At 42.8% G+C, this 25,137-nt stretch overlaps 1 protein-coding gene across 1 annotated transcript in view; it reads left to right on the top strand.

The window, feature by feature from the left end:
• Window positions 1–25,137, top strand: part of LOC111230678 (plexin-A1-like) — a 224,213-nt gene that overhangs the window by 4,008 nt on the left and 195,068 nt on the right. Inside the window, exon 4 of the mRNA XM_022757485.1 lies at window positions 20,300–20,482. Within this exon, the coding sequence (XP_022613206.1) occupies window positions 20,300–20,482 (183 nt within the window). The remainder of the gene's footprint in view (window positions 1–20,299; window positions 20,483–25,137) is intronic.

Raw genomic sequence — 25,137 nt, 5'->3', positions numbered from 1 at the left:
GTCGTGGCTTTCATGGGAGGAGGGGGGGCGGGGGGTCGAAAGTTGAAGGAGGGTAGAAGGAAGGGAAGATGTGAGGGAGAGGAGGAAGGACGACAGATGGAGAATTATTGGGATAAAGCAGGAAGATGTGGTGAGAGAACACAGGAAAGAGAAGGAAAAAAAAAAGGCAGGAGGAAGGACGGAGAAAGATGGAGAGTAAGAGAGTAAGGGAGAGGGAGATGGAGGAGTGAATGACTGAAGTGTTTTTAGTTAGTAGTTTTGCTGTATGGATGGTGAGTCAGCTCACTTTGGCTCAGATTGACAGGTCTCTACTGAGGGATGTGTTGCTATGAAATGTTGTGCACAGACTCGTGGTTCCCAGAGGATGAAGCCCACAATATCTCAACAGTTCCTCGATGGGTCGGAACAAAATGTTGTACAGACATTCATGGTTCCCAGACAATATATCCTAATGACTGCGATGATCCTCTGACTTTTTTCTGCTAGCACCTCCGTGAAGTTGACATTTGTGGTTTTCAGTGAAATGTCCCGACAAATATTGGCTGGATTGCCATGACATTTGGTTCACGTTCACGTTCCCCTCAGGATAAATTAGACTCACTTTAGTGATCCTCTGACTTTTAATCCGGCACCATCATCCAGTCACAATTTTAATTTGTGCAGTGCTTTGGTTTTATGACTGAATACCTGCAAAAATGAATGACATTTCCATCAGCCTCCGCTCTACTTTGTGTACAGAGCTTATTATGAAACATTAGCATGCTAAGCACAGCATGCTAAACTCAGATTGTTCATATGATTAACATTATACCTGTTGATCATCAGCATGTTAGCATTGTGAGCGTGTCCTGACTTAAACATTTAGCTCAAAGCACTGTTGTGCTCACAATCCTTTCAGTCTATGAACAAGACAAAGAACAACACTCTCCTGAAAGCCACAGTGTAATTTGCACCTCGATTTAATCATGGTGGGAAATGGGCTGGTCTTTTTCAGTTTGTCCATTTGCTCATTATCTGTGATGTGTCAGGCACTGCTGGTTCAGTTCTGACAAAAAGCCCAAGCTATGGGGGAGCTCATTTTTTGTGCTTTTGACGGGCCATGCAGAAGCTGTAGAGATCAAACCTGTGGTTGCCTTTTTTTAAGGGATAATCACTTTAATCATTTCTCTACCATGCTGCCATTTGTTTAGCTATTATTGGAAAAAAAAGTAGCAATGGAAGAAAGCCACAATCCGCCTTTTCCAATTACAGAAGCACATTTCACATATTATTGCTATAGTTGCTAATTCAGTTTTCCCTTTAAAAGCGTCACGGCTCATGCAAGACAATAACAACATTACCTCTTTGTCACAAGCGCAGCGGTGCTGTGCAATCACCATGTGGCCTTGTAGTCTGAAGTGTACTGTATATGCATGCGATTATGCTAATGAGCGTACAGTTACATGATTGTCCTTTATAGCCATCTGTCGTTCCGCCTGCAATCGATCAAGGTCGTGTCAGCAGCGCTCGCTCTGGGACGTCGCCGTGATGAATTTATCATCTCCTCGTACAGACATGTTCAGTGTTTCCTGACGAGAGCGGTGACAGCTCGTCGCCTCTGTGCTGGAGTCATGTGGAAACTTTCATACCGGCTCATTTCAGGAGACAAGGTCAGGTCAGTCAGTCAACGCTCAGACACTCCTCTCTTCCTGGAAGCTATCAAACTTCATCACGGTGCAGGGCACTTGAGAAAATAATTTTTCTAAAAGCTTCACTGTGAAGTGCGATCGATATAAGATTTTTAATATTTAAAAAAATGTTATGGTCTATTTCTCCATGTTTATAACAAATTATGATACATCTCCCACATTCCTATTGCAGTGAATTACTAAAAGGAGGGACTGCACGTTCACAATTCCACACACATGTTAAATGAACTTAAGTTCAAAACTTTTTTTTTTTTGTTATTGCTCAATTTGTATGTTTCAGTCCTGGAGGTTCTCTACCATGTCATCCATGCTATAAATTGATATTTTGCAATCCCCTGGATGGTGTGAGGGAGAAATGAAGTGAAAAAGAGGCTCAGAGCCTCTCTTCTGATTGGCTGATTCCTGAGTGATCGAATGAAAATATAGCAGATTTCAGGTAAACACTCAGAGAAACCAAATCCTGCAAGGTGGGATGGTGGGTCCAGGATGGTGGATTTGGGGCGTGGCTTAGAGTGGTGACTGCTTTGTTGTGACATCACAAAGTTACAGAAGTACCGATGACTAATTTTAAAGCTCAGTTTCTGAATTCAGGCTGTGTGCATCTCTCTGTGGACTGAGCGCTTTGATACTTTCACAGTATTAATATAGAACTTAGACCTGCTTTATAAACCAAAGAGGACATGGACATCTACCTTCATACAATATGGGACCTTTAAATGAATTGATGCATTTGTCAAACCTTGCAACTCTTCTTTCTCAGAGTAACTTTTTGAAATGAGAATCCACGTATCTCCTGCCCTCAGCTTTTGGGATCAGCATGACTTAATCTTTCCAGTGATAGCAGTAATATGAGTAAGATCTCACCTCATAATCGTCTCATTTAGGCATTTTTTCAGTACACCTAGGGTTGCAGTACAAGCAGGAACCAATGCAGCATGACTGTCTGTGGTGCTGATTTGCCAGAATGTAAAGAAATACAGGCTAAAAAATGGGGCTCATGTGCGGCCCAGAGCCTAGAAATAAAGAGAGTGAAAACCCAAGAACAGCTCGGGGTTAATCCAGGTGAATTTAGCTGGGTTTACAGCCAACTTCAAAATGAAATCCAGTTTCCATTTTCATTGCCAAGACGCACAATCCTACACACTTCCTCTAATTAAGTCACTTCTCTATTCTCAATACTGTCGGTCTGCAGTAGGTCGTTTCTGATTGATTTCCAGAGATTTTCCCACTTTTTGCACGTTAACATCAATAAAACAATTGTTGCATGTTTTGGACATAATGTTTAGTAACAGACATGCACAATCACAAAGATTCAAACCCAGTGAGGTTGTGCTTATCTAGACAAAATAGATACTGAAAACAGTGCGTGCAGGTTTTGTAGCCACTGCTGCATTCCTACATTGTAAATCCTTGTTGTCGACACTTTGGAGCATAATCATGTGATTTTTTTCTTGTCTTCTCTTTTCTGAAATTCCCTGAAAGCTCTACTGCTCCGAACGCATCTCACTACCACTGTGGGTTTGTGTGTTTGCGAGATGTTCCAAGCAGGGCTGCACGATATGCGAAAAGGAATCATATTATGTATATATACTATATTATTTTGGCAGATATTGAGATTGCGATTTCAGTTGGAATGGTCTCTGTTTTTGCGTTCAATGAAAAAAATTTAAGAATGATGATGATGATGGGATTTTTGTCGGGTCTTGTACCAAACAAACATGTTTACATGTTTTGGTACGTCTGGAGAGTATGATTTGTGGGCCGGGGCGTCTCTGTAGCACCACATTGCTTATTTCGATGAATTGTGCAGCTAGTTCCAAATAGTTCTCACTTTGGCTGAACATCTTCTCCCACGCGTCCACACTGCGATGGGTGCGGCTCACACCGCAGGTCTCTCTGCCTGTGCATCTTTATGTCCGCTCATTATCAGGAGGAGGCCAGTGTTGGTCTTGTGGGAGTTAAAACTGAGCGGTGGGTGACCTTCGCTGGCTGTGGGCTGCCATCCAGCTCTACAGCTCTGTAAGCAGGCTGACCCAGCAACACTACAGCCTCAGCATGACTAATGAGACTGATTCAGGCGGAGAGAGAGAGAGAGAGAGAGAGAGATACTATCCTCTGTGTGTGTATATGTGTGTGTTTAGGACTCACTTTATCTCCTTTTTTTTTTGCATCTCTGCCTTCTCTGTACACTTCTCTCATTTGTGTGTGTGCGTGTGTGCGTCCGCGCGTGCGCGTGCCCACCTTTTATCCTGGCCTCCAAAGAAGAGGGACAAAACAATAGTGAAAACAAACAGAGAAAAAAAGGGCTGATAATAAGAACAGAGAAAGGGTGGGAGAGAGAGAGAGAAAGAGAAAGAGCATGTGAGAGTGGAGAGTGTGTGTGTGTGTGTGTGTGTGTGTGTAAAAACGCCAGGTGGATGTCAGAGGTAAAATTGCTTCCAATAACGGAGTGCAAGAAGACTTGTCTATTGTTATTGCCCTCTCTCTCTCCCTCTCTCTCTCTCTCTCTTTCTCTTGCTCTCTCTCTGTCCCTACCTCCCTCTCTATCTTTTCTCTCCTCCTCTTGCTCTTTCTTTCTCTGTTTCTCTCAGAGCATAATAGTGTTTATTAATATTTATCAGTGTTGATCACTGCTGGCCAGGATTACAGTTTATTTCTGTGGCATTTTGTATTCTTCCTTCCAGGCGGTTAGTGACTGGTGTGTGTGTGTGTGTGTGTGTGTGTGTCTCCGTCTGTGTCCGTTTGCTTCATTCTCTCTCTATCTCTCTATTGTATCTTCAGTCTCATTACCGTTATCCTGCGCCTCAGTGGATGGGTCACCCGCGTCGCATCCCGCTTTGGACCTGCTGTGTTGGGAATATCACGGCTCTAATGGCAGCGCTTACATCACGCTCACTAATGTTCCCTTAATATTTGATGTAGAAAAGTTATCTGTTCACGAGTTGATGCGTGTTAACAGCATATCTGGTATGCGGTGACCTACAAAATGTTTTTATCCTGGCTACCAGAAACATGCAGAAAGGGTACTGACAGGGATATTATTCTCAGCACCGACTGAGTGTAAGCACAGTCTTTTACAGTTGTGATTGCATTTAGAAAACCCAGTCCCACTCTTTTTCAGAAAAGACAATATTTTGTGACATGCAGTTGGAGCACTTCCAGTTGCCTTGGGTGAGCATGAAACTGTCCTCATTGAATTATCAGTGCAAAAGATGAGCAATTATGTTATTAACTACTGGTTCTTTATTTATTTATTCATTTATTTTAAAAAAGGTCAAAAACTCCCAAGGAGCATTTCAGTGAAGAAGCCTCTCTTAATATTCTGTTGTGTGCACCATTAACAGTGAATTAAAGCTAAAGACTACACTAAGTAGAAACGGGATGAACACATTCAGCAGTTTAAAAAAGTGATTTTTCAGAATCTGAGTCAATTTTTGGATGAATTAGCAAATACGATGCAGTGTTTCCTCCCTGCTGCAGTGATTCATTATTTCTGAATTTGCCACATGTGTGATTCACGTGTCAACATTGGCTGAGCACGGCGCAGTGGTGCAGTGGTTAGCACTGGAGCCTTTCTTTATGGAGTTTGCACGTTCCCCCCATGCCTGCTTGGGTTTCCTCCAGGTACTCCGGCTTCCTCCCACAATCCAAAGACATGCAGGTTCGGTTTATCGGTGACTCTAAATATCCAGTGGGTTTGAATGTGAGCATGTGTTAGTTGTTTGTCTCTGTGATCCCTGTCCAACCTGTCTAGAGGTTTACCGGATTTGTTATTGGTCGGTCAGGGGCGGCAGAACAAGCTGCAAACACAACATTGACACATCATCACTTTCTAAAACTGGCAAACTGCTGAGCGGTAACAGTTGCCCACTCATTGTGCAGACACAGCAACATTGGCATTTATTTGAAGTTGTATTTCAGGACACATTATGAACGTCCCAAATTAGCTCTATTTTGGTCTCCACCAACTCCTGAGGGAAATAACTGCTCTTTTGTGGATGAATGATCTGCTATCTTCACAGCTAGTTGCTAACGTTTGCCTGCTGTGTGCTGCGGCTGGAAAAACAACACTGAGATGAGAGTGGCTGGAATTAAACCAAATAGTAAAACGTTGGCTGTAACACCGAGACAATGAGGATGCAGCCTCTCCAAAATTAAGGTCCTTTCCTTAGGCATTCACAATATATAACTCCCTATAATCGGAGCCCAAGAAACTTTCAAAATAAAAGCAACTCAGCCTGTGGTCCAGGAGCCAAAATATGTCATTATTTTGGCTTGAGATTGAGGGTTTTTTTTTTCTAGGGGAGCAGGTGAAACAGCTCTGGAAACAGATGGTGTTATCTCAGGCTATGGAGGTAGAATTCCTCCTTTGTTTTTAAAGAATTCAAGTTTCTCTGACTCAGTGGGAGATTAAGTGACTTGTAAAGATGAATTTTTGTGGCAGCGCAGTGATAAATACATGCACTGCCGAGGCGAATTGCTGTCAAATGCTGTGTAGAATACAGCCCGTTGGGAGAAATACTTTTTGATGAGGTGCAGTTTTCTCTCCTGCCTCTTGAGACATTTTGATGCATGACACTGCAAAAATGTTACATACCTCGAGGCATTTGAACGTCTTTAGCTCCAACTTCCCCATATGTTTTTGTCTTGTGATATTTTCCGCCTCAGGCTGAATCACATGGTGCCTATCATGCTGTGAAATCTTCCTAATTTATAATGAATTCTCAATGGGGGATTTTCTCAGATCCATCTACAGTTTGAGTGAACTAAATTTATTGCACAGTGGTATTCATTGTTAACTCTAGCACAAAATGGACAGAACTGATTAACAGCTCCTTTAGGCTCACGAGTGTCAGCTTGTTATGGAGTTGGGAGTGTTTTGAAGCTTGTGGCTGCTACGCCTTAAAGATGCATGAGTTGGACCTAAAGTGACCTCTTTCCTCAGAAACTCACCAGAAGTCTGAGGGAAACTTCCGAGTTGACACCGAGCAGAAATAAGAAACAGGGGCACAGACATTTAACAAGCTCAGTATTAGAGTGTCACATTTTGAAATGAACAGTTCTTATCTGTCAGGAAAGGCGGGAATTAGATGTGGTTAAGTGGTGCGACGAGTCACGAAACCCTAAACGTTGCTTGTCTCTGTGTCATATATCATTTCTGAGTTCACTGCTCAAGCTGCTCGCAAGGAACCGAACGCTCTGAAAGTCCAATTCACGTCTGCCCCCCCCCCCCAGCTGCTTAACTGGGTCAATAAGCCAACAACGTCTTTCCCTTTATACAAACGCGTGTGCTGGTCGTCCGGGACAACAAACCTCCGCAGCACGCTTCACAAAACTGCTGACCCTGCAGCATCTAATGAAGAGTGTAATTATTTATTGATGGGCATTCATGCTGTGGTTGTATATGTGTTGTTTGTGTGGCTTTATGACGGACATGAATGTATTTGTGTGTTTGTGCAAAAACATTTGTTCATTAATGTGTATTTGTTTCTTTAATTATTCATATGTTTGTACGCGCGATTGCAGGGATGCACAAATGCGTGTGTGTGTGTGTGTGTGTGTGTGTGTGAGTCTATAGCAGTCTGTCGCAGCTGTGTTTGGGTTTTCCTGCTAGCTGCTCAGCAGGCGCCAGCAGATGAGATAAAGCTTATAGACATCTCTTGGCCTCATATTTTGGTGTGTCGGTGTGGTGATGCACATACACACACACACACACACACACACACACGCGCGACAGGAAACAGCTAATATTGAAAATATGGAAAAAAATTCAAAGAATACACTACATTGACTGAGCTCTTTGAAAACTCAGCAGCACGTCCTGTATCTCATATAAATCATATACATACAATAATCCTAACGTGTAAAAAATTACCTCCTCCAAAATATATATATCACTTTTGTGAGCCAGACAGAAACGAGCATTGTGCACGCCGTGTCATCACAGTGTGTGTACGGTCATGTGCATACAAGTGTTTAGTTGAAAATGTGCGTCTGCATTGGGAGTGCACATTCCCCTGTGTTGGTCTGCGCCTGCTACTTTCACCATAAAGCAACACAGTATTTTTTTACAGGCTCTCATATTTGGGTGAATCCCTGTAGTGGTCTGTAATAATTGGATTATGGCTGTCAGGAAAGGCTTTAGTTCAGATTACACAGATTATAGTCTGCACTGCTCAGATGGACAGCATGGCTTAAAGAGCATCATCTGGCTCGTGTTACATTGAAAGAGCGTTTTGGCTCGACTCGCAACTGTGATGTTTGCCTACATTTACCAAATGTAGGCCCAAAAGTAGCAGATGTGTCCCCACCCAAACCTATCTCAGTATCTAGACATTGAGACTAGCATTTTCCACTACATACATTTTGCAGTGGCGGCCTGCCACAGTGTAATGAAGTCGCAATTACTCGACTCTGAAGAGGGCTTTTAATTTGAAACTACAGAAGTGGAGACTTGTGCGACACCTGATGAATCCTGGTGGGTTGCCGTGTTCCCGGGACTTTTTTTGGCCTTGACTCTGATCTGAACCATTAAATATTGACAATACTCAGTTTGATCTGATAATTTCTGAAAAAAAATTTGTGCCAAAGATGCTCAGTATATACTGTACTGTATATGTACACTCAATGTCCTGGTTCAAAACTATTAAGTTGGTAAGTTTAAAATTGTTGATTTGATATGAATTTAAGACTAACTGAGAATTTGTGACGTGACGATATCTGGTAGAGAGAAGATGCGTTACTGTTGTTGTTGTTGTTGCAGCTGCAGAAAGGCTGAGTACAAGCAGTGGCTTGAAGAGGGAATGCAAACCAGACAACAGACACATTTCATTTTGGCCTGTCATCAAGTTACTCGCAAAATTACTGTTAATTAGCGACAGATGTTACGATCCGTCATTGCGGCGAAAGCTCCGGTCAGTGAATGTTGTGTGCTCTGCTGCTGTTTGCTCATGTAAGAGAGGGAAGAGAGAGAGGATCAGACGACAGCTTCGTTATCGTCTGACTGTATCTGAATCGGTGTACTGTGCCGGTCCAGGTGTCGGAACTCGAAAGTCACTCGTGATGGTGAGCGCAGATCATTTTTCACACTTGCACTGTAGAGCCCGGCTGTTGTGAAGGAGAGCAGTTTGCCAACACTTGCGCGCTTAAGTGGACCAAACACAGTAGAGTACAGTAAATCAGCGATTAGCATTTGGCCCGGATCATTTTGTTTTGTTGATACTGATCATTAAAAAGATACAGTATAAATCCAGCATCAAGGTTTTGATATAACAGCCGGGAAGACTGTCAAGCTTTTCATTGTTTTATGTTTAAAGGAGCTATTTGTAAGTTTTGCTGTTGCTACAAGGTTAGCATCGACAGCTGTTTACTTACCAGTTTAGAGGAAACGTGAGTTCACCATTCCTTTACTGATGTTAACTCTGGTCTCTATCACATTTTTTCTTGTACTGAAGTTAGCACGCTAACTGCTAACCAGCTAGCCCCGGCCTGTCTCATCCCTCTCTGATAGCGATTCACCGCAGCCTCCAGTCTGCCCCGAAGACATAGCACTGCTCAGAGGGCGTATTATAATCTCTTGTTTTGGAAATGCAATGAAATGCAATCTTCTCCCAGCAAGAAACCTCGTTCAGCAGCAGAGAAAAAACTTCCAAATAACCCCTTAAACCACAGAACACGAGCAGAAAGTAACATTTAAGGATTGTTGATGTGGGGAGTCCTCAATTTATATTAATAGAAAAGTCGAGGTGAATTTCATGATTCCATGTTGAGTTATGTTACAAACACAAAGATTAAAATTCACATCTACAGCAGGCGGAAGGTTTAAAATTTGCATCACTGCAGTCAACAAATGTGCCAGAAAAACAAGACGCTGGAGTGGAGCTTTCCACGTGGAATTAGCTGAGCTGCTGGCAGAGGCTACGCGGGGTGAAGCGAGCTGCTGTCCCACTGTGGCACATTAACCTATATGGCCGACTGACACTGGAGCGACACAGCTAAGCCGTCTCTTCCCACAGATCTCTGTCTCTATCTCGGCGGGATGCGGCCACTTTGTACATTTTGTTTTTTTGTTTTTTTTCTCCACACATTAATGAAATTGTGACCCAGAAAAGTTTCCCAGTGAGAGCCAGTCTTGACAGAAATGAGGCTGGCGGGGTTTTTCAAATGACGCTCCACCTTGTTTTTGAATTCACCAGTGTGGCGCTCAAAGCAGCAGGCTTGCATTCATGATGCAGCCTCCTTGTTTAACCTTATTAAACAAAAAGAGTGTTTCAAAGGTGTTTTGAGTGTGACAGATAGAGGCTTCCCTGCATGCCTGAAACCTTGTGTTGAAGGATGGAGGAAGTAAAGTGATACTGCCGGGCCTGGACAAATCGTTTCATATTTCATATCTAACTTTGTCATTTTTTTTTACTTACGGAAAGAAAGAAAAGAGAAAACGAAAAGAAAAAAAAGTTGGAATTTGTGGGAAATGTCAGCGTTAAGACGTATACACACACACACACACACACACATGATTATGTGCTATTCAAATGAAATACAAACAACTGGTTTTGTGATCTCTGTTTTCACACACATACACACACATGTTCACACTTCACGGTTGCAGGTCAGTCAAGTTTGTGTGTTTTTAAAAAAAAATCTGAATTATGTTTCAGCTCCACACATGGTCACATCTGTTTCCAATCAGTGGGGATGGGAGGGGGGTGGGGAGCAGAGGAAATAGAGACAAAGAAAGAAAGATAAAGGAGAAGAATGAAAGAAAACAACGAAGGAATCAGAGAATGAAAGAAAACAAGATGTGAGTATGGGTAGGGAATGACTAACCCAGCAGAGTAAAGAAACACAGTGGAATAAATCTAGCTGTGAAATAAATGTTGATCTCCTGGCATTCCAGCTATTCCTCTGACTCTGACCTATGGGGCTGAAGTCTCTCTCTCTCTCTTTTGCCTGCAGCTTTTCGTTCCACCAGAGCACATCTCCTTGCTGCCAGCCTCTCCCTCCATCTCCAACTTAACACTCCTCATTTCACCCAAGCCAAAACAACAGATGCCCGAAATGTCGAAGTGCCTTCCCTCCACTCGTGAACTTGCAGAAAAGTAGAAAAAAAAACAAACATTTGCCAAAAAAAGGGAGAAAAACAAAGAATCAGGCCAGACTCGCCTTGTTCTGTATGCAAAAATCACGACGAGACATTTTAATACACCAAATGGTGTCGGTGCCCAGTGCTCATATTGGCCTTTCGCTCGCTCAAACAAATCCAGTCATGAGACTTCCATCAACAGTTGTGCAGGATATTACTGTGTGAAGGGAATGTCTAAACATGGTTTAAATTAATCTGGAGTGGATTTTGGCCATTTTTTAAAAAATAATCTGACAGATTACGAAACATTTTTTGATTGGTATTGTAATACTAGTAATAGTAATATTTTTTACTTCCAGAGTCATTATTTCCAGCTGTAATGTACCAAACCTCAATGGAAAACACAAGCTTTTTAGGAAAAGATAACTTCATTTTGGAACCTACCCTGTGGGAGTTTTTGTATAAACAGTATATTTAATGCAATGCCTTTATTATAAAACATTAACAAGTCTGAATAACAAATGAATACATTTCTTGACACGTTACCAACACCAGCAGTTGATCAATTAAGCATCAAACGGGTGGAAAATGTGTTTTGCGTCACCTGCACGCTCATGTGTGTAACTGCACGTCTTTGTACGCACGCTACTCGACCACACGACACAAACAAAACAGAGACCGGCTCATCAAAAAGATGGCTAGATAAGAGAGGTCAAAAAATTCCAAAAGGTACCTTCATGTGATGACAGCAGACAGAAATCATTTTTGTGGCCTTTTCTGATTTGCTCTTGTCCTTAACTTGTGCTGGTGACGGTTCACTCTGAGTTTAAGTCCTCAATAGTCAGTATCGATATCCAGGGTATCGGGTTTTTCCATTGGAATATCGGCACAACGTCTCATTGTGACAAACTGTCTCTTGTATCATGTGCTTATCCAGTTATAAGATTAACTGTAGTGATATGGTATGTGTCTCTGTGTGTGTGAATGTGACAGCATGTGCATGTGTGTGTGTGGGTGTGAGATGCAGATGCCTGTAGTTCTGTTGCCATTAGAGCAGACTGCACTGCCAGATGTCTGCACAAAGTCCACTCTGTGTGTGTGTGTGTGTGTGTGTGTGTGTGTGTGTGTGTGTGTGTGTGTGTGTGTGTGTGTGTGTGTGTGTGTGTGTGTGTGTGTGTGTGTGTGTGTGTGTTGTGAGGNGTGTGTGTGTGTGTGTGTGTGTGTATCTTGCAGAGGCTGAACACTCTCCTGTTTCCCACTACACATGCACACACATGCTGCTTCTCACCCACATGCGCACAAATCCACATTTAAAAACAGTGTGTGTGTTTGTGTTGACGCAGGTCAAGGCTTTGAGTGGCCCAGTCTGTTAGACAGATGTTAAAGATCCCTGCTGCCCCCCCCCCCCCCCGCCTTGTCACACACAAACAAATACACACTGTCTCCCTCTCTCTTTCATATACCCTGACAAACAAACATGCACACACACACACTCACTCATTAACAACCAATTAGAGAGCAGATATTGGCTCGCTGGGGGAAACTAAAGGCCAACCAGTGTTGTTCTCCGCTTCCAACGCCAAGTCACAACAAATACCTGGATATAGGCCAGGGGAGTGCAAGTGTGTGTGTGTGTGTTGTTGACTTCTTCTTCCTAAGTTTGGCAGTCCACTCTCATCTCCTTTCTTTATTAAAAAAAGACACACACACACATACACACACACACACTAACCCTCACATAATTAAATGCATTTTTTCCACTCTGCAAGTCTTGTTGTTCGTTGCATCAGCCAGCACGTCTCAGTAGTACAACTCTCGCTTCAACATTATCTTTATCACATGGGAATGAGGCATGAGCTCTGTTTAACACACGCACACACTCACTCACACACACACACTCACAAATACTCAGAGAAGCACACACACACACACAATCGCTCATTCTCCATGGGATTGGAGCAATGTGTTTATGCCAGTGTTGGATGATGAGATGCTTGAGACATTTGGCTCTCTGGAGAGCATGTTGACAACATCTCTCTCTCTCTCTCTCTCTCTCTCTCTCTCTCTCTCTCTCTCTCTCTCCCTCTCTCTCCCTCTCTCTGTGTGTCTTTCTGTGTACCTCCATCATTGTCTCTAACTTGTTCATTCTCTCTCCTCTTCTCTCTATCTGCTGTGATTTTTCTCTGCAAATGAATGAAGAGTTGAAAAACAAAATCTGCTGACAATTGAAGTCGATTAGACAGATGTAGCTGCTTTCATTCCCACTAAACTACACTGCAGTGAACTGGAAACAGAGAGAGAGAGAGAGAGAGAGAGAGACTCACACATTGTAATACACCAACAGTCCAAGGACAATGTTTCCTGCTATGTTCAATAAGGTTTTACTGGCTTTTTAATTTTTTGGAACCTCCGCCCGACATGTATAAATGAATGTTCAAAAACAGAGACCCAATCTGAAAGGGACCCGAGGACAGTCATGATATGAATAAACCCACGGCTAACTACACTTCAATCCAAAATGCAGCCGTCCTACAAACACCCAAACAAGGATTTAAACACTAACACTGGCAGCTGCTTGATGTGACACCAATTAAAATGCAGCAGTGATCAAAAAGAGCAGCAGCACATTGTCCTCCGAGTCATTTAAAGTCATGGAATGCAATTTAGAAAAATAAGTTATTCTTAATTGCTCAAAGACCAATGTTATTGTCTTTCAACAGCGTCCTCAGCATTGGTGGGAGAAGCAATCACATCTTTTACTTCAAGGTCCCATATTTTACACTTTTCTTGTGTTTTATTTGAAGTGTTTGGGGCTTGGGGCGTGGCTGACAGTGTTGCCTGCTTTGTTGTGACATCACAAAGTTACAGAAGTCCTGACGGCTCGTTTTGAGGCTCAGTTTCTGAATACAGGCTGTGTGCATTTCTCTGTGGACTGAGCGCTTTGATACTTTCACAGTATTAATATAGAAGCTAGACCTGCTTTATATTAAAAAAAAAACCTTTTTATATATATTATATATATAATTAAGCTTTTTATATACTTTTATTCAGACTTACTCAAGTAAAGGTACACAAGTATTAACATCAAAATATACCTGAAGTACCAAAAGTAAAAGTATCGTCACACAGCATGTGGTCTGAGCCTGTTAGGATCCAGTCTGGTCCCTACATAGACCTGGTTAGACTGAAAACACTTGGCCCGGGATCAGTTACTATTGAGGACTGATCTCCCACAGCTTAATATCATGATATAGAGTAGATGCTAGTTTTTTCAACGCAAGGAAGATCTGACATAATGATTAAATTAATTTGAAGCATTTGAAAAATGTGGTTTAAGGTGTGTTGTATGTGTACAATAGAGTTTACTACGGTCATATTGCACATCATAAACTCATTTACTCTTGCACACTCTTGAGTCATTATCAGCTAAATTCAGGTTAATACTCACTTGCCCTTCTGTGCTTTTTATTGTGGTCAAACTCAATTATACTTGACAATCATTTATCCATAATAAGTTTAACACCCATATATTATAAGGTGCATTTGAAATGGATTGATTTTAAACACAAAAGAAATGCACACACTGTAACAGTCTGCAAGTGAAGTATTTGTCAGTGTAGTTTTGTAAGGAAAAAGAAGGTTGCACAAAGACATAGAAGGTTAATGCAATTGTAGTGTTACTGTGTGTGTGTGTGTGTGTGTGTGTGTGTGACATGTGTGAGCCAGGTTGGGGCTGTGTGTGTTTGCTGTAACTGTGGTAATGTGGGTAACATGTTTGTCCCAGTGCTACATCTTCTGAAACCACAGTATGGTCACTGCAGCTTTCATGTGCACACACACGCTTAATGGACGATTCATAGGGCTGAATCCTAACTCACTCTCTCTCTCTCCCTCTCTCTATCTCCCCCTCTATCTCTCCCTCTCTCTTCCTGGGTTGAGGCTCATTAGTGGCGACAAGAGCGCTGTTGACCCTTAGCCTCCCCCTATGTCTCTCCCCTCTTTCTTCCACTTTTCTCTCTCTCCCACTCTCCTCTCTTTTCCCTTCATCTCACTTGCCCCACTCTTTCCCTCATCACCCCATCATCATTCACCCAGCAAGAGTTTGGCAGGGGTCTGTGTGTATGTGTGTATGTGTGTATGTGTGTGTGTGTGTGTGTGTGTGTGTGTGTGTGTGTGTGAGAGAGAGAGTGTGTGTGTGAGAGAGTGTGACTGCGTGTGTGTGCATTGCCAGGGGCCAGCCTGCGCCTGTGTACAGCAGAGGTCTTCGGCAAGGACAACACAGGGGACTCTGTCCTTGTCTAACCCCCTGGAAATAGAACAAAGGTGTGTGTGTGTGTGTGTTTATGTGTGTATCTGTGTAATAATGCTATGTACAGTGTCCTGGGTATGAGATATAGCTAGTAATAATAATAGCACGGTCAGAGGTCCAGCAGGCCAACAGGGACAAACTATATGGTGCTTATAAAAGCACTAATAAAAGAGTAAAGCAGGTCACCTTATGTTTGGGGCACAATAAAGGATTATTACACTGATTTACACCAAACCCTGTATAACCACGTAGGTCAAGATACTGAAGTCAGTCACTGAATTTTAACAAGAAAAGTCAGAATTTTGACATTTAACAGTTTAGAAGTTTTTCTAACTGGAATAAACAGGGTCCAGTGGATTGAGACACAGGCCCATTTACTCATGTGTGTCTTGTATCCAAATAAAATGCTTTTTAATGCACTTTTAGTTGTGCTTACACACAGTTGGGCTCTGGTACACTCTATTGGCAAATCTGATTGTAATCCGTCTTGGTTTCCCCCGGCAACAGGTAAAACAGGGTAAGCTCTGCTCCAGCTGAGAGTGGTGGTGATGCTCCTGTGACTGCCAAAAAACACCAAAACAACCACTTTAGTTACAAAAGCAAAACACTTAGTGATAACAGCTGGGTGGCTAACAACCCTTTATAAACTAACCAAAACACATGGATGAATTGCATGTATGGGCTAGGAGTGAGACAGGCTGTTCCTTCACCCGTACTGAGTGATGCTCTCTCACGCACAGAGATCAGTCACAGGCTGAACTGATCAGGGATCAGATAAGGGCTACAGACGGCTCAGAGTTGCCATGTGCATGAGCCATTTTCTCTGTCAGGAGCAACAGGAACATCAGCTAATGTCACTGTAACTCTGGCTGCCGTCGTCACAGCGGACAGACCCTGTGAGCGGCTATTTGCACCGACCGCCCTCTGAATTTACAGATGAAAGCGTACATATATGTCTGGAAGAGACGGATGCATTTACACCTGTTTGACATTTAGGTGCATTCGATGCATCTGTGGGTTTCAATCTGTCTCTAATGCTTCTTGCTTTTACACTATCTGACACATGCAGTGTAGTGTCAGTGGGGTCATAATCTGTACCTGCATGTGACATTGTGTGTTTTCTAGGGATGCACTATAATACTTACACATCTTTAAAAAAAAATGCTTTATTTACAATCATGATAACTTGACTTGCAGTCATAGACATTAATATCAACACAGGATGGACAAAGCCTTTTTATTTAAATTTTGGCTCTTGAGTCACTTCCGTGGCTGAAAACGCTCCAGCATCTCCTCAATGAGTCGCCGAAGGAGAATGATAGAGTAGGCAGACTGTAGGAATTACATGTCTACAGGGCACACAACAGCTAGCAGATGTCAGGTCTGTGTGGGGCCACATTTGTCTGCAGTGAAAACACGTCGACTGAACGCTCCACTGTGCCTCAATCTGAGCTGTTGACTCTACGGTAATGATGCAAGTCAGGCTAAACATAACAAACCATTAGCGTCCTCAGCACGCCGGCTAAAGCGCAGGAAAGATGGCGATCTCCCTTCTGTCTGTGTGAGCTCCACAAACACTGGGAATGCAGATTAGTTTACATGAATGAGGCGCCTGGTGTAAATAAATCCAGGCCAAATGGTTTCCATTACGAGCTACTATTATAAACAATTTTTAGTTTGGTTGTGTTCCTTAAAACTTTTGTTTTGGACAGGAAGTGGAGAGCAGGCCTAGTTTTTTGGTGCAGCAGAACACGAGTGGTCGTGGCACTGATATTCAATATTAACCGTAGTGACAAGTGGGTCTTTTTATTTAGACCCCTGCAACAGCATTTAGCTATTTATCTCAACTATCATGTGACCTGTAAATGCTTCCAAACCAAGGATCATCATCCCGATAAAGGGAGGAAGGAAAGAAGGGAAGAAGAAGAAGAAGAAAAAAAAATAGAGTCTCAGAAAGCTGCAGGCATGTGAAAGCAGGAAAAAAAAAAAAGGTCACCCTCTGGGAAGGACATGATTTCCCACCGGTCAGTCTCTGTGAACCTTAAAAAAGAAAAAAAAAAAGAAAAATATGAGGGGAAATATGTGAACACAGAGAAGAGAGGGAAGAAGAGGTTTACAGGGAGAGGAGAGGGTGGGGTGGGATGGGATGGGACGGGAGATGGAGAAAGAGAGAGGAAATGAGTGAAAGACATGAATAGAGGTCTGGTTCTGGTCTGTCTTTATCAGAGGAAACAAGGGGGACTGTATGGCAGGGACCCAAGGCCAGGGTTCATACTGTCACTGAGGCATGGCCATCTCTCTCTCTTTTCCCTCTTCCTTTCCCTCCTGCCTTACTCTAGCTCTCTCTCTCGATTTCTTTCCTGTCCCTCCCTTTTCTCCTCTTCTTCATATCAGTCTCCATCTTCTCCGCATCACTTCACTTGCTTCATTCCGTTTACTTGCTCTTGTTTCTGCCGCCCTTTGTCCTCCTTTCTTCCTCTCAAATTACTCGAAAAAACAGTTCCAAAATTGAGAACATGTTTATGTAAATCATACAAAAGCCAAAGCATTGTGTGTTTGTTTGTATGTGTGTGTGTGTGTGTGTGTCTCTCTCACTCACTTTGCCTCACTTTTTGTCTTTGTTCATTGAAGTTAAACTTTGCTGTGTTTTCTGGCTGCCTTTGAAAGTGTGGTAGAAAGCAGACAATGTCTGCCACAGGCATTTTCTCAACCTTTTTTAAGCCCGCAACACACACACACACTCTCACACGCAAACACACGTTCCCTGACAGCCTTGCTGTTTTGGAGGGGTGGGGTGATTGATTAGTCTCTATGGAGACAATACGTCTTGTAATGAACAAGAGAAGGCTGGCATGTTAATTTGTGTAGTGTGGGAGGCTCGATCGTGCTTGTGCGTGTGTGTGTGTGTGTGTGTGTGTGTGTGTGTGTGTGTGTGTGTGTGTGTGTGTGTGTGTGTGTGTGTGCGCGCATGTGTGTTTGTGTGTGTGTGTGTGTGTGTGTGTGTGTGTGTGTGTGTGTGTGTGTGCGCGTGTGTGTGCGTGTGTGCGCGCACGCGTGTGTTTGTGTGGCTTGTGCTTTCCTGTGCATGTGTGACTATAAGTTTGTGTGTTGCTGTTTGCATGTGTCTCTTTGTGAATGGAATTGTTCTTTCTTCTTAATTTTGTGTATCTATGAGTGAATTCCCTCTGCGTGCATGTGTGATTGTTCATGTGCATCTTTTCTGTTTTTTTTCTGGTTGTCGCTGCAGGTGTCAGTTTTAACTTAAAAGTACCACAGTGGAAATGCCACTTTGGGAGAATATTGCAGAAAAGGTTTGAACCTTTTAGACAGAGGTTAGACACGTTGGTTGTATCGAGACGAAGAAGAAATTGCAATGGACGCAATCTTAGCAGAAGAATCATAGTGAACATGAAACATGTGGCTTAAACTAGAGATGTTCTGATACCATTTTTTCCATCTTTTCTGTTACCTGAACGGAAGAATCGGCCGATACGGAGTACTGATCCAGTACCAGATCAAAATTTGTATAACAGTACAGAACGTACATTCATTGAGATTTTGTTTTGCCGTCTTTCTGTAAACTATATCAAACATGAACAACCCTATTTTCAACCCCTCGGAGACATAGTGTCTCCCAAAATAGTGGCCCATGGACCTTGGTTGTCATGGTTACAATAACAAGCACACAGAATGTACTGACAGTAGCGTACCGGACCTTAATCGCCATGGTTAGAATAATCAAAGCTCATGGCTTGGTTAGGTTCAGGAAAAGATTGTAGTTTGGGTTAAAATGACTACTTCTTTCACATTAGACAATCTTTGTTGTCATGGTTACAATAAAAAAAAACGTGGTTTACTTTGCCGAACGGTCATGAATTTTAGACTGCTGCTTTCACATGGGAATCGAACACCGCTCTCCTTTGTCACATTCCTGTGTTTTGATGACCCATCCGTCCCATCCATCAGACTTTATCCCTCTTTATACCACGTCACAGCACTTTTCCCTTTCCTCCTGTCAGAATTACTGTTGCCGCGAGTGGTTGCTTGACAACAAAATGTAACTACGGCAAATAATGAGCTGCAGCACAGACGACCTATGTGCTGGTTTTTTACAGGACAGTGTTGAAACTTGACTTACGTGTATGCACCGTATGTTCTTTAGCATGCTTGTCTCTACATATGAGTATTTCTTTCAGTATGAATGTACAGCTGTATAATCTCCTATCAGAGCTGTGTGGACCTGACGTCGTGTATTTCCTGGCATGCTTCTCGGCAGGTGTGTGCGACTGTGTGAGTGTGTTTGTGTGTGTGAGGTCATCACAGTTAATACAGATGCTGTCGATTATCTCTGTTACACGTGTCAGAGGCAGGGGAACCTCCTGATGCATACGTAGCTATCGCATTCTTTTAATGACATGCCCATTACGCACACGCACACACACACACACACGCACACACACATGCACACACACAGTATGTTCATAAATCAGACGTGACATATCAGCATATCAAGGCGGCGATGTGCCTATATGAGACACTTTGATTATGATATGCTAATCTGACCTATAATTTGCTTCCTGTCATTCCTCTGTCATCTCCACCAGTGTCCTGCTCATGCGTTCGCCCTCCCCTCCATGTTTATTCCAGTTCCATTTGATTTACTCCTTTCATTGGCTTGTCTCTTATTAGTAACTACACTGCCAAGGCTGTATACAAAGAAATCAATATTTAAAACATTAGCAAACAAATGTTGCTTCATTTAAACCATGCTGAGATGCTTGATTGCTTTGGTTGACATCGTGTTCTATGAAGTAATCAAAGGCTGTGATGGGGGGGGGGGGGCGCAGCCATCACAGAAGACTTCACTACATACTGGTCAGACTGTGTTTTTTGCTCATAATGAAAGACAAATTTAACTGTCTCACCTTTTCCATCAGTTTTTTAAAAAATGTCCCAAAAAAGGGGAGTTGAGGAAACTGAAGTTAATTTTCCCAACGACGCCCATTAATTTCACACAATTTCTCACTAAATCTGCGGCGGCACTGGCTTCACTCCAGCACCATAAAACGTCTACTAAGTGCTGGTGAGATCGAAAGCTTCCCCCCTTATTTAAGAATTAATGTTAGTTTAACAAGAGAAGGGAGGAATGTTAATGCTTGAGTTAATGGCTTTCTCTCCTTCTACCCCTCCCCACCTCCCCTCCCCTCCCCCACATCCCAGCCATTGCAGATAGACGATAACTTCTGTGGCCAGGACTTCAACCAGCCTCTAGGGGGCACCACGGCCATCGAGGGCATCCCGCTTTATGTGGACAAGGATGACGGCATGACCTCTGTGGCGGCCTACGACTACCGCGGACACACTGTGGCGTTCACTGGCACTCGCAGCGGATGCATGAAGAAGGTAGGCATCCTGGAGTGTGTGTGTGTGTGTGTATGTGTGTGTGTGTCTCTATGCGCTCAGTTTGCTCTTTAAAGTGAAAGCGCTGTTGCAATTTTGACGGCTCATGGCTGTAACCTTTGTGTAAACCTTGGAAAATGACAACAAACACTTTAAACACTTAATGATCATTTGATCCTTTCTTTAAAAACTCCAAATGAGTTGTCAAAAATATTTCATGGGTAGCGGAACAATGCTGTTTTGCAGATAGAAGAGTTTCACCTGACAGTGTCTGTTGTGTTATTTTGTGGTGTATTGTCTGGCTTTTGTCATTTGGATGCTCCTTACACATTGTGAATGATGTGAGACATAAATTACAGCGGTAACTGACACAAGACTAATAAAATGTGATTGATATGGTGATTGAGATGCTCCTGCAAAAGAATAAAAGTGTGTGTGTATGTGTGTGTGAGAGAGGGAGAGAGTGAGAGAGAATGTGTGTGTGTGTGTGTGTGTGTTTCCTGCACTGTAGAAAACCATTTTCACTTTGGAACAATTTTGTGTCATTTTGTGATGTATTTTCAATGGTCATTGGTTTTGGCATTGCTGACAAATGGTTTTGTCATCAGAAATCTCATTGCAGACATCAGTTGTGAAAATACACGTGTGTGTGTGTGTGTGTGTGTGTGTGTGTGTGTGTGTGCGTGCGTGCGTGCGTGCGTGCGTGCGTGCGTGCGTGCGTGCGTGCGTGCGTGCGTGTGTATCTTTAATGGCATATTGTGTGTGTTCCGTCTTAAAATGGCTTTTCGCTGCTTTGTCATTGCTTCCAAACACAGCAAATAAGACACACATACCTTTGAAGAGAAAAGCACGGCAGCAGCTCTTGAGATGCTGGTGTTTTCTCCTACAATGTGAGGTTGCGTGTGTGTTTCTGTGTGTGTGTGTGTGTGTGTGTGTGTGTGTGTGTGTGTGTGGAGTGGAGCTCATGCTGCTAGGCACACTGGAGCTGTGTGGGTTTTTTATGTCGCTGAGTGTTGTTTGGTGGTCCAGTCACAGGATTGTCAAGAGCCAGGAAGTGTTTCCGACGGGTTATAAGGTGGGTGAAGATGATTTTCTTTTGTGTCTCCTGTGTACCATAGGTGACAAAATTCTGTGTTGTGTGTGTATGTGTGTGTGTGTGTGTGTGTAGGTTTGTGTGTTTGTTTCTGTGCTTGCTCTTTCAACAGGAGCCTCAAAATGTAGTAGTAAGTAGTAGCAGTTATTCCCCATCAAGTTCAGCATACACACAGCATGGAGCCCCTTTTTCGTGTGTGTGTGTGTGTGCCTGTGGGTTTACAGTATGTGTGTGCGCTCCTGAAGTACCCCTGTTGAGTAGACCGCACAGTGTGTATGTGTGTGTGTGTGTGTGTGTGTGTGCGCCAATCAGCTGCTCCTTCATCTGAGATCCGACTGAGCCGCTTTTTTTCTGTGTTTTTCCACGTTTTTCCCTCAGCAGGACTCCTCCATACGAGTGTGTCCGTGTCACCAATACTCTGGAGACTGAAAAAAACAATCATCTCAGGCTAAACATAATTGAATAAATACATGCATAATACGAAATAAATAAAGAAAAGCTACATGCACATTTCGCTTTAACTTTGAGAAGTGTAGAGAATCTTCTCCAGAGTTTTTTTTTTTTTCTTTTTTTTTTTGGCGTTCTTTCAAGTCTGCTGTCATTTTGTCCTTTATTTCAAATAGTGATTTCTCTGTGTGGAAGTGTTTGTGTTTACATTAGACTTTCTGGCACATTCTATTAAACTGAACTAAAAATATCCAGCTGCTAGAGGTTGACTATTTGAGTATTAGGCCTGTGTGTTTCTGTTGCAGTAATGCTGCTGTTACCTTCCGTATAGGCTGCGATAATATGCACAACGCATACACTCACGCAGACACACACATGCCTCCTTACACAGCTTCCTGTCTCTGGTGTTTTTGCTAAGTCGACTGAAACCTAGCCCGCTAGTCCTTGCGCCTGACCCCTGGACTGTGTCTGTCTCTATGTGCGTTTGCGTGTCTGTGCAGACAGATGATTTGTGTGTGTGTGTGTGTGTCGAGCGTGTGGGGTCAGCAGATCCTGGATGATATCCCGCTGATCGGAATCCCATTTCCTCTCAGCCGGCGTGTCTTCCTGTGCTCAGGGATGGAGGGAGGAAGGTGAACGCGGAGGTGGAGGCTGCTGGTGTCCTCACACAGATCAATGCAGATGCTGCAGTAACATGCAGTCGTCTCTACGAGCAGAGAAATGGCGACACAGGGCGACAATTAGTGTAAATCACCAGTTACTCAAGCTACAGTTTACGAGGCTTTTATTTTTGTTGGTTCCCCTGATATAAGAGGTGATAAGTTTCAGCTTTAAATCAGATCTTTCCAAATAAACGGGAAAACATCTGTTAAATGACTGAACTGGATTTGTGCAACAGAAAATTTAGGAAGGAGGAAGAAGGGAACAGAGCTGGGATTATAAGAAAAGGAGAAAAAAGCATGAGACTGAGGCAGATGGAGAGAGATGGTTACAGGCTGTGTGGTTTTATTGCTATTCATTGGGAGTTAAACTGTGCTCCTTGGCCTAATGAAATGTAAAGCTGCAGTGTATTGATGTCTGCTCACGCGCGCGCACACTCATTAGAATTCCTACAGTGCGACTGTTGCTAAATGTGTGTTTGCCAGTGTGGACATGTCTCGGCTGCTAGACTCCCTCTATTGATTGATCTATGAATATATAATCACTAGTGTAAATCTTAAACCTAGGCAGTCCATTGGACGAGTGTTGGCATCTTTCGTGTGTGTATGTATGTATGTGTGTGTGTGCGTGAGACAGAGAGAGAGTGACAGAGAGAGATAGAGCTGTGACGTAAGCCAGTGTAAATCAGTGGTGCTTGACATCAGCATGACTAATCAGAATGCTTCGACTGACTAAGCACACAGCATGTACGTGCAAAATACCCACCTAACATTTCCACTGTTTTACAGGTTTTCACTAAGTGTGTACGGACTCACACTGCCGTATTAGTTGCCGTCATTGGCTCCAGTTCTGGCCTTTGAGTTGTATCAAATTAGCATTCTGTCAGTAAATTCTTCATACTGTCTTTATTGGTTTTATGTGGCACGGTGGAGGGCGTGTGATTAAGAGCCCCATGTCAAAGTAAAGGCTCATTTTATGATTTAATGGTGCAGTGTGGCCTTCGTTAGGATAAGGTTAAAGAAGACAGCCGACAGTGACAAAATACTGGCACGGCATACCTACTGATCTGCAATATTACATTTGAGATATAATACTTCTGATGTAGATTGTAGGACGTGCGGTGGATAGAGAATATTAATTGATGAATTGATTAGTCAGGTTTTATAACTATAGATAACCTTTAGCACATATCATGTATTACAATGGACGTGCAATGTAATATATGCAATACATGATAAAGAGGAGGTTGCAGGATATTGGAGTGAAGACGTACAGTGAGATGTCAAACTGCTGTCAAACTGGATTTTCAACCTCAGAATTTAATAACTGAGTGCTGGTCCAAACTGAGGCTAGAAAACCTTGCTGTAGAGTGGCCACTGTGGTCACTAGTATAAAGGATTATAACTGTTGCCATCACGTTGTTTACATAGTTTTTATGATTTGTTTACTTTTGTAAGGCCGATTTCATAATTGGGAATTTATTTGGGTTGGATTTGATATTTGTACATAATTTTTTTTTTTAGAACCAGCGATACTACTATTATTTTTAAAGGGTTGGGTTAAAGTTACACATGTGTTACAAGGAACACACAAAGACTGTTCCTGTTAGTTTGAAAAAGATCTTAAGGAAAACTTAAGATGAAAAAAAAATGGTCTCATTACTGACTATTAAACAGAACTTTGTAGAGCTTTTTTTTAAGTATGCTAAGGCTGTCTAATGTAAGATGAAAGGTGTACAGTCAGATGCAGGATGTAGGACATACAGTATGGAGGCCGGAGGCCGGGTGCCTCTCTTCCAGTCAGGTCTCATGCCTGCAGGCCAGCAGCAGCATATACAGTATATGTGTCGTATATACTGTTGTTCTTTACTCATTACATTTTTCTTTTAAACCCACAGTATGTCTCTTCGTTGGGTGACAAGGTGGAGGTGAGGTACCGATGGTGTGAATTTGGACTGTGTGCTACCTTGTGCACCGTTTACCAGAAACCTCTGAAAAAAAAAAAACCCTCCTCAGATCTCAGTAAAAACCTGGAAATCCTTTCATTCCCCTCATTTCGTCTCCTCTTTTGTCTACCTGGGAGAACAAGGCGCTCTCGCCACATCAGGCGAGATGAAAAGAAACTCTCAACAGCCTGAAGTATTTCCAGATTTGAGAAACAAAAAGAGGCAAGCAAGACAGACGGAGAGAAAAAGAGGAAGAGGGAGATTTACTCAGAGTGGTGTAAAGGTGTGTGAATGTGCCTGTGTGTGTGGTGGGTGAAGGGGAGATGGTTTCATGTCATTTCATCATTTCCCTGCTAGCAGCAAATCCAATTACTTTACCCTTTCCTTTCTATCTTGGAAGATAGCCTGAGTGACAGGATTGGAGTACAGCACTACTGAGGTAACTGTGCCAACAGGTTGATTGACATAATGCTGGCACTTCACTGCCTTGAGACAAGGAGACAAGTGAGACTG

The sequence above is a fragment of the Seriola dumerili genome, unplaced genomic scaffold (assembly GCF_002260705.1).
Source record: "Seriola dumerili isolate Sdu_G_001 unplaced genomic scaffold, Sdu_1.0 BDQW01000278.1, whole genome shotgun sequence".
In the NCBI taxonomy this organism is placed as follows: domain Eukaryota; kingdom Metazoa; phylum Chordata; class Actinopteri; order Carangiformes; family Carangidae; genus Seriola; species Seriola dumerili.
This window is presented reverse-complemented; position numbering and strand designations above follow the sequence as displayed.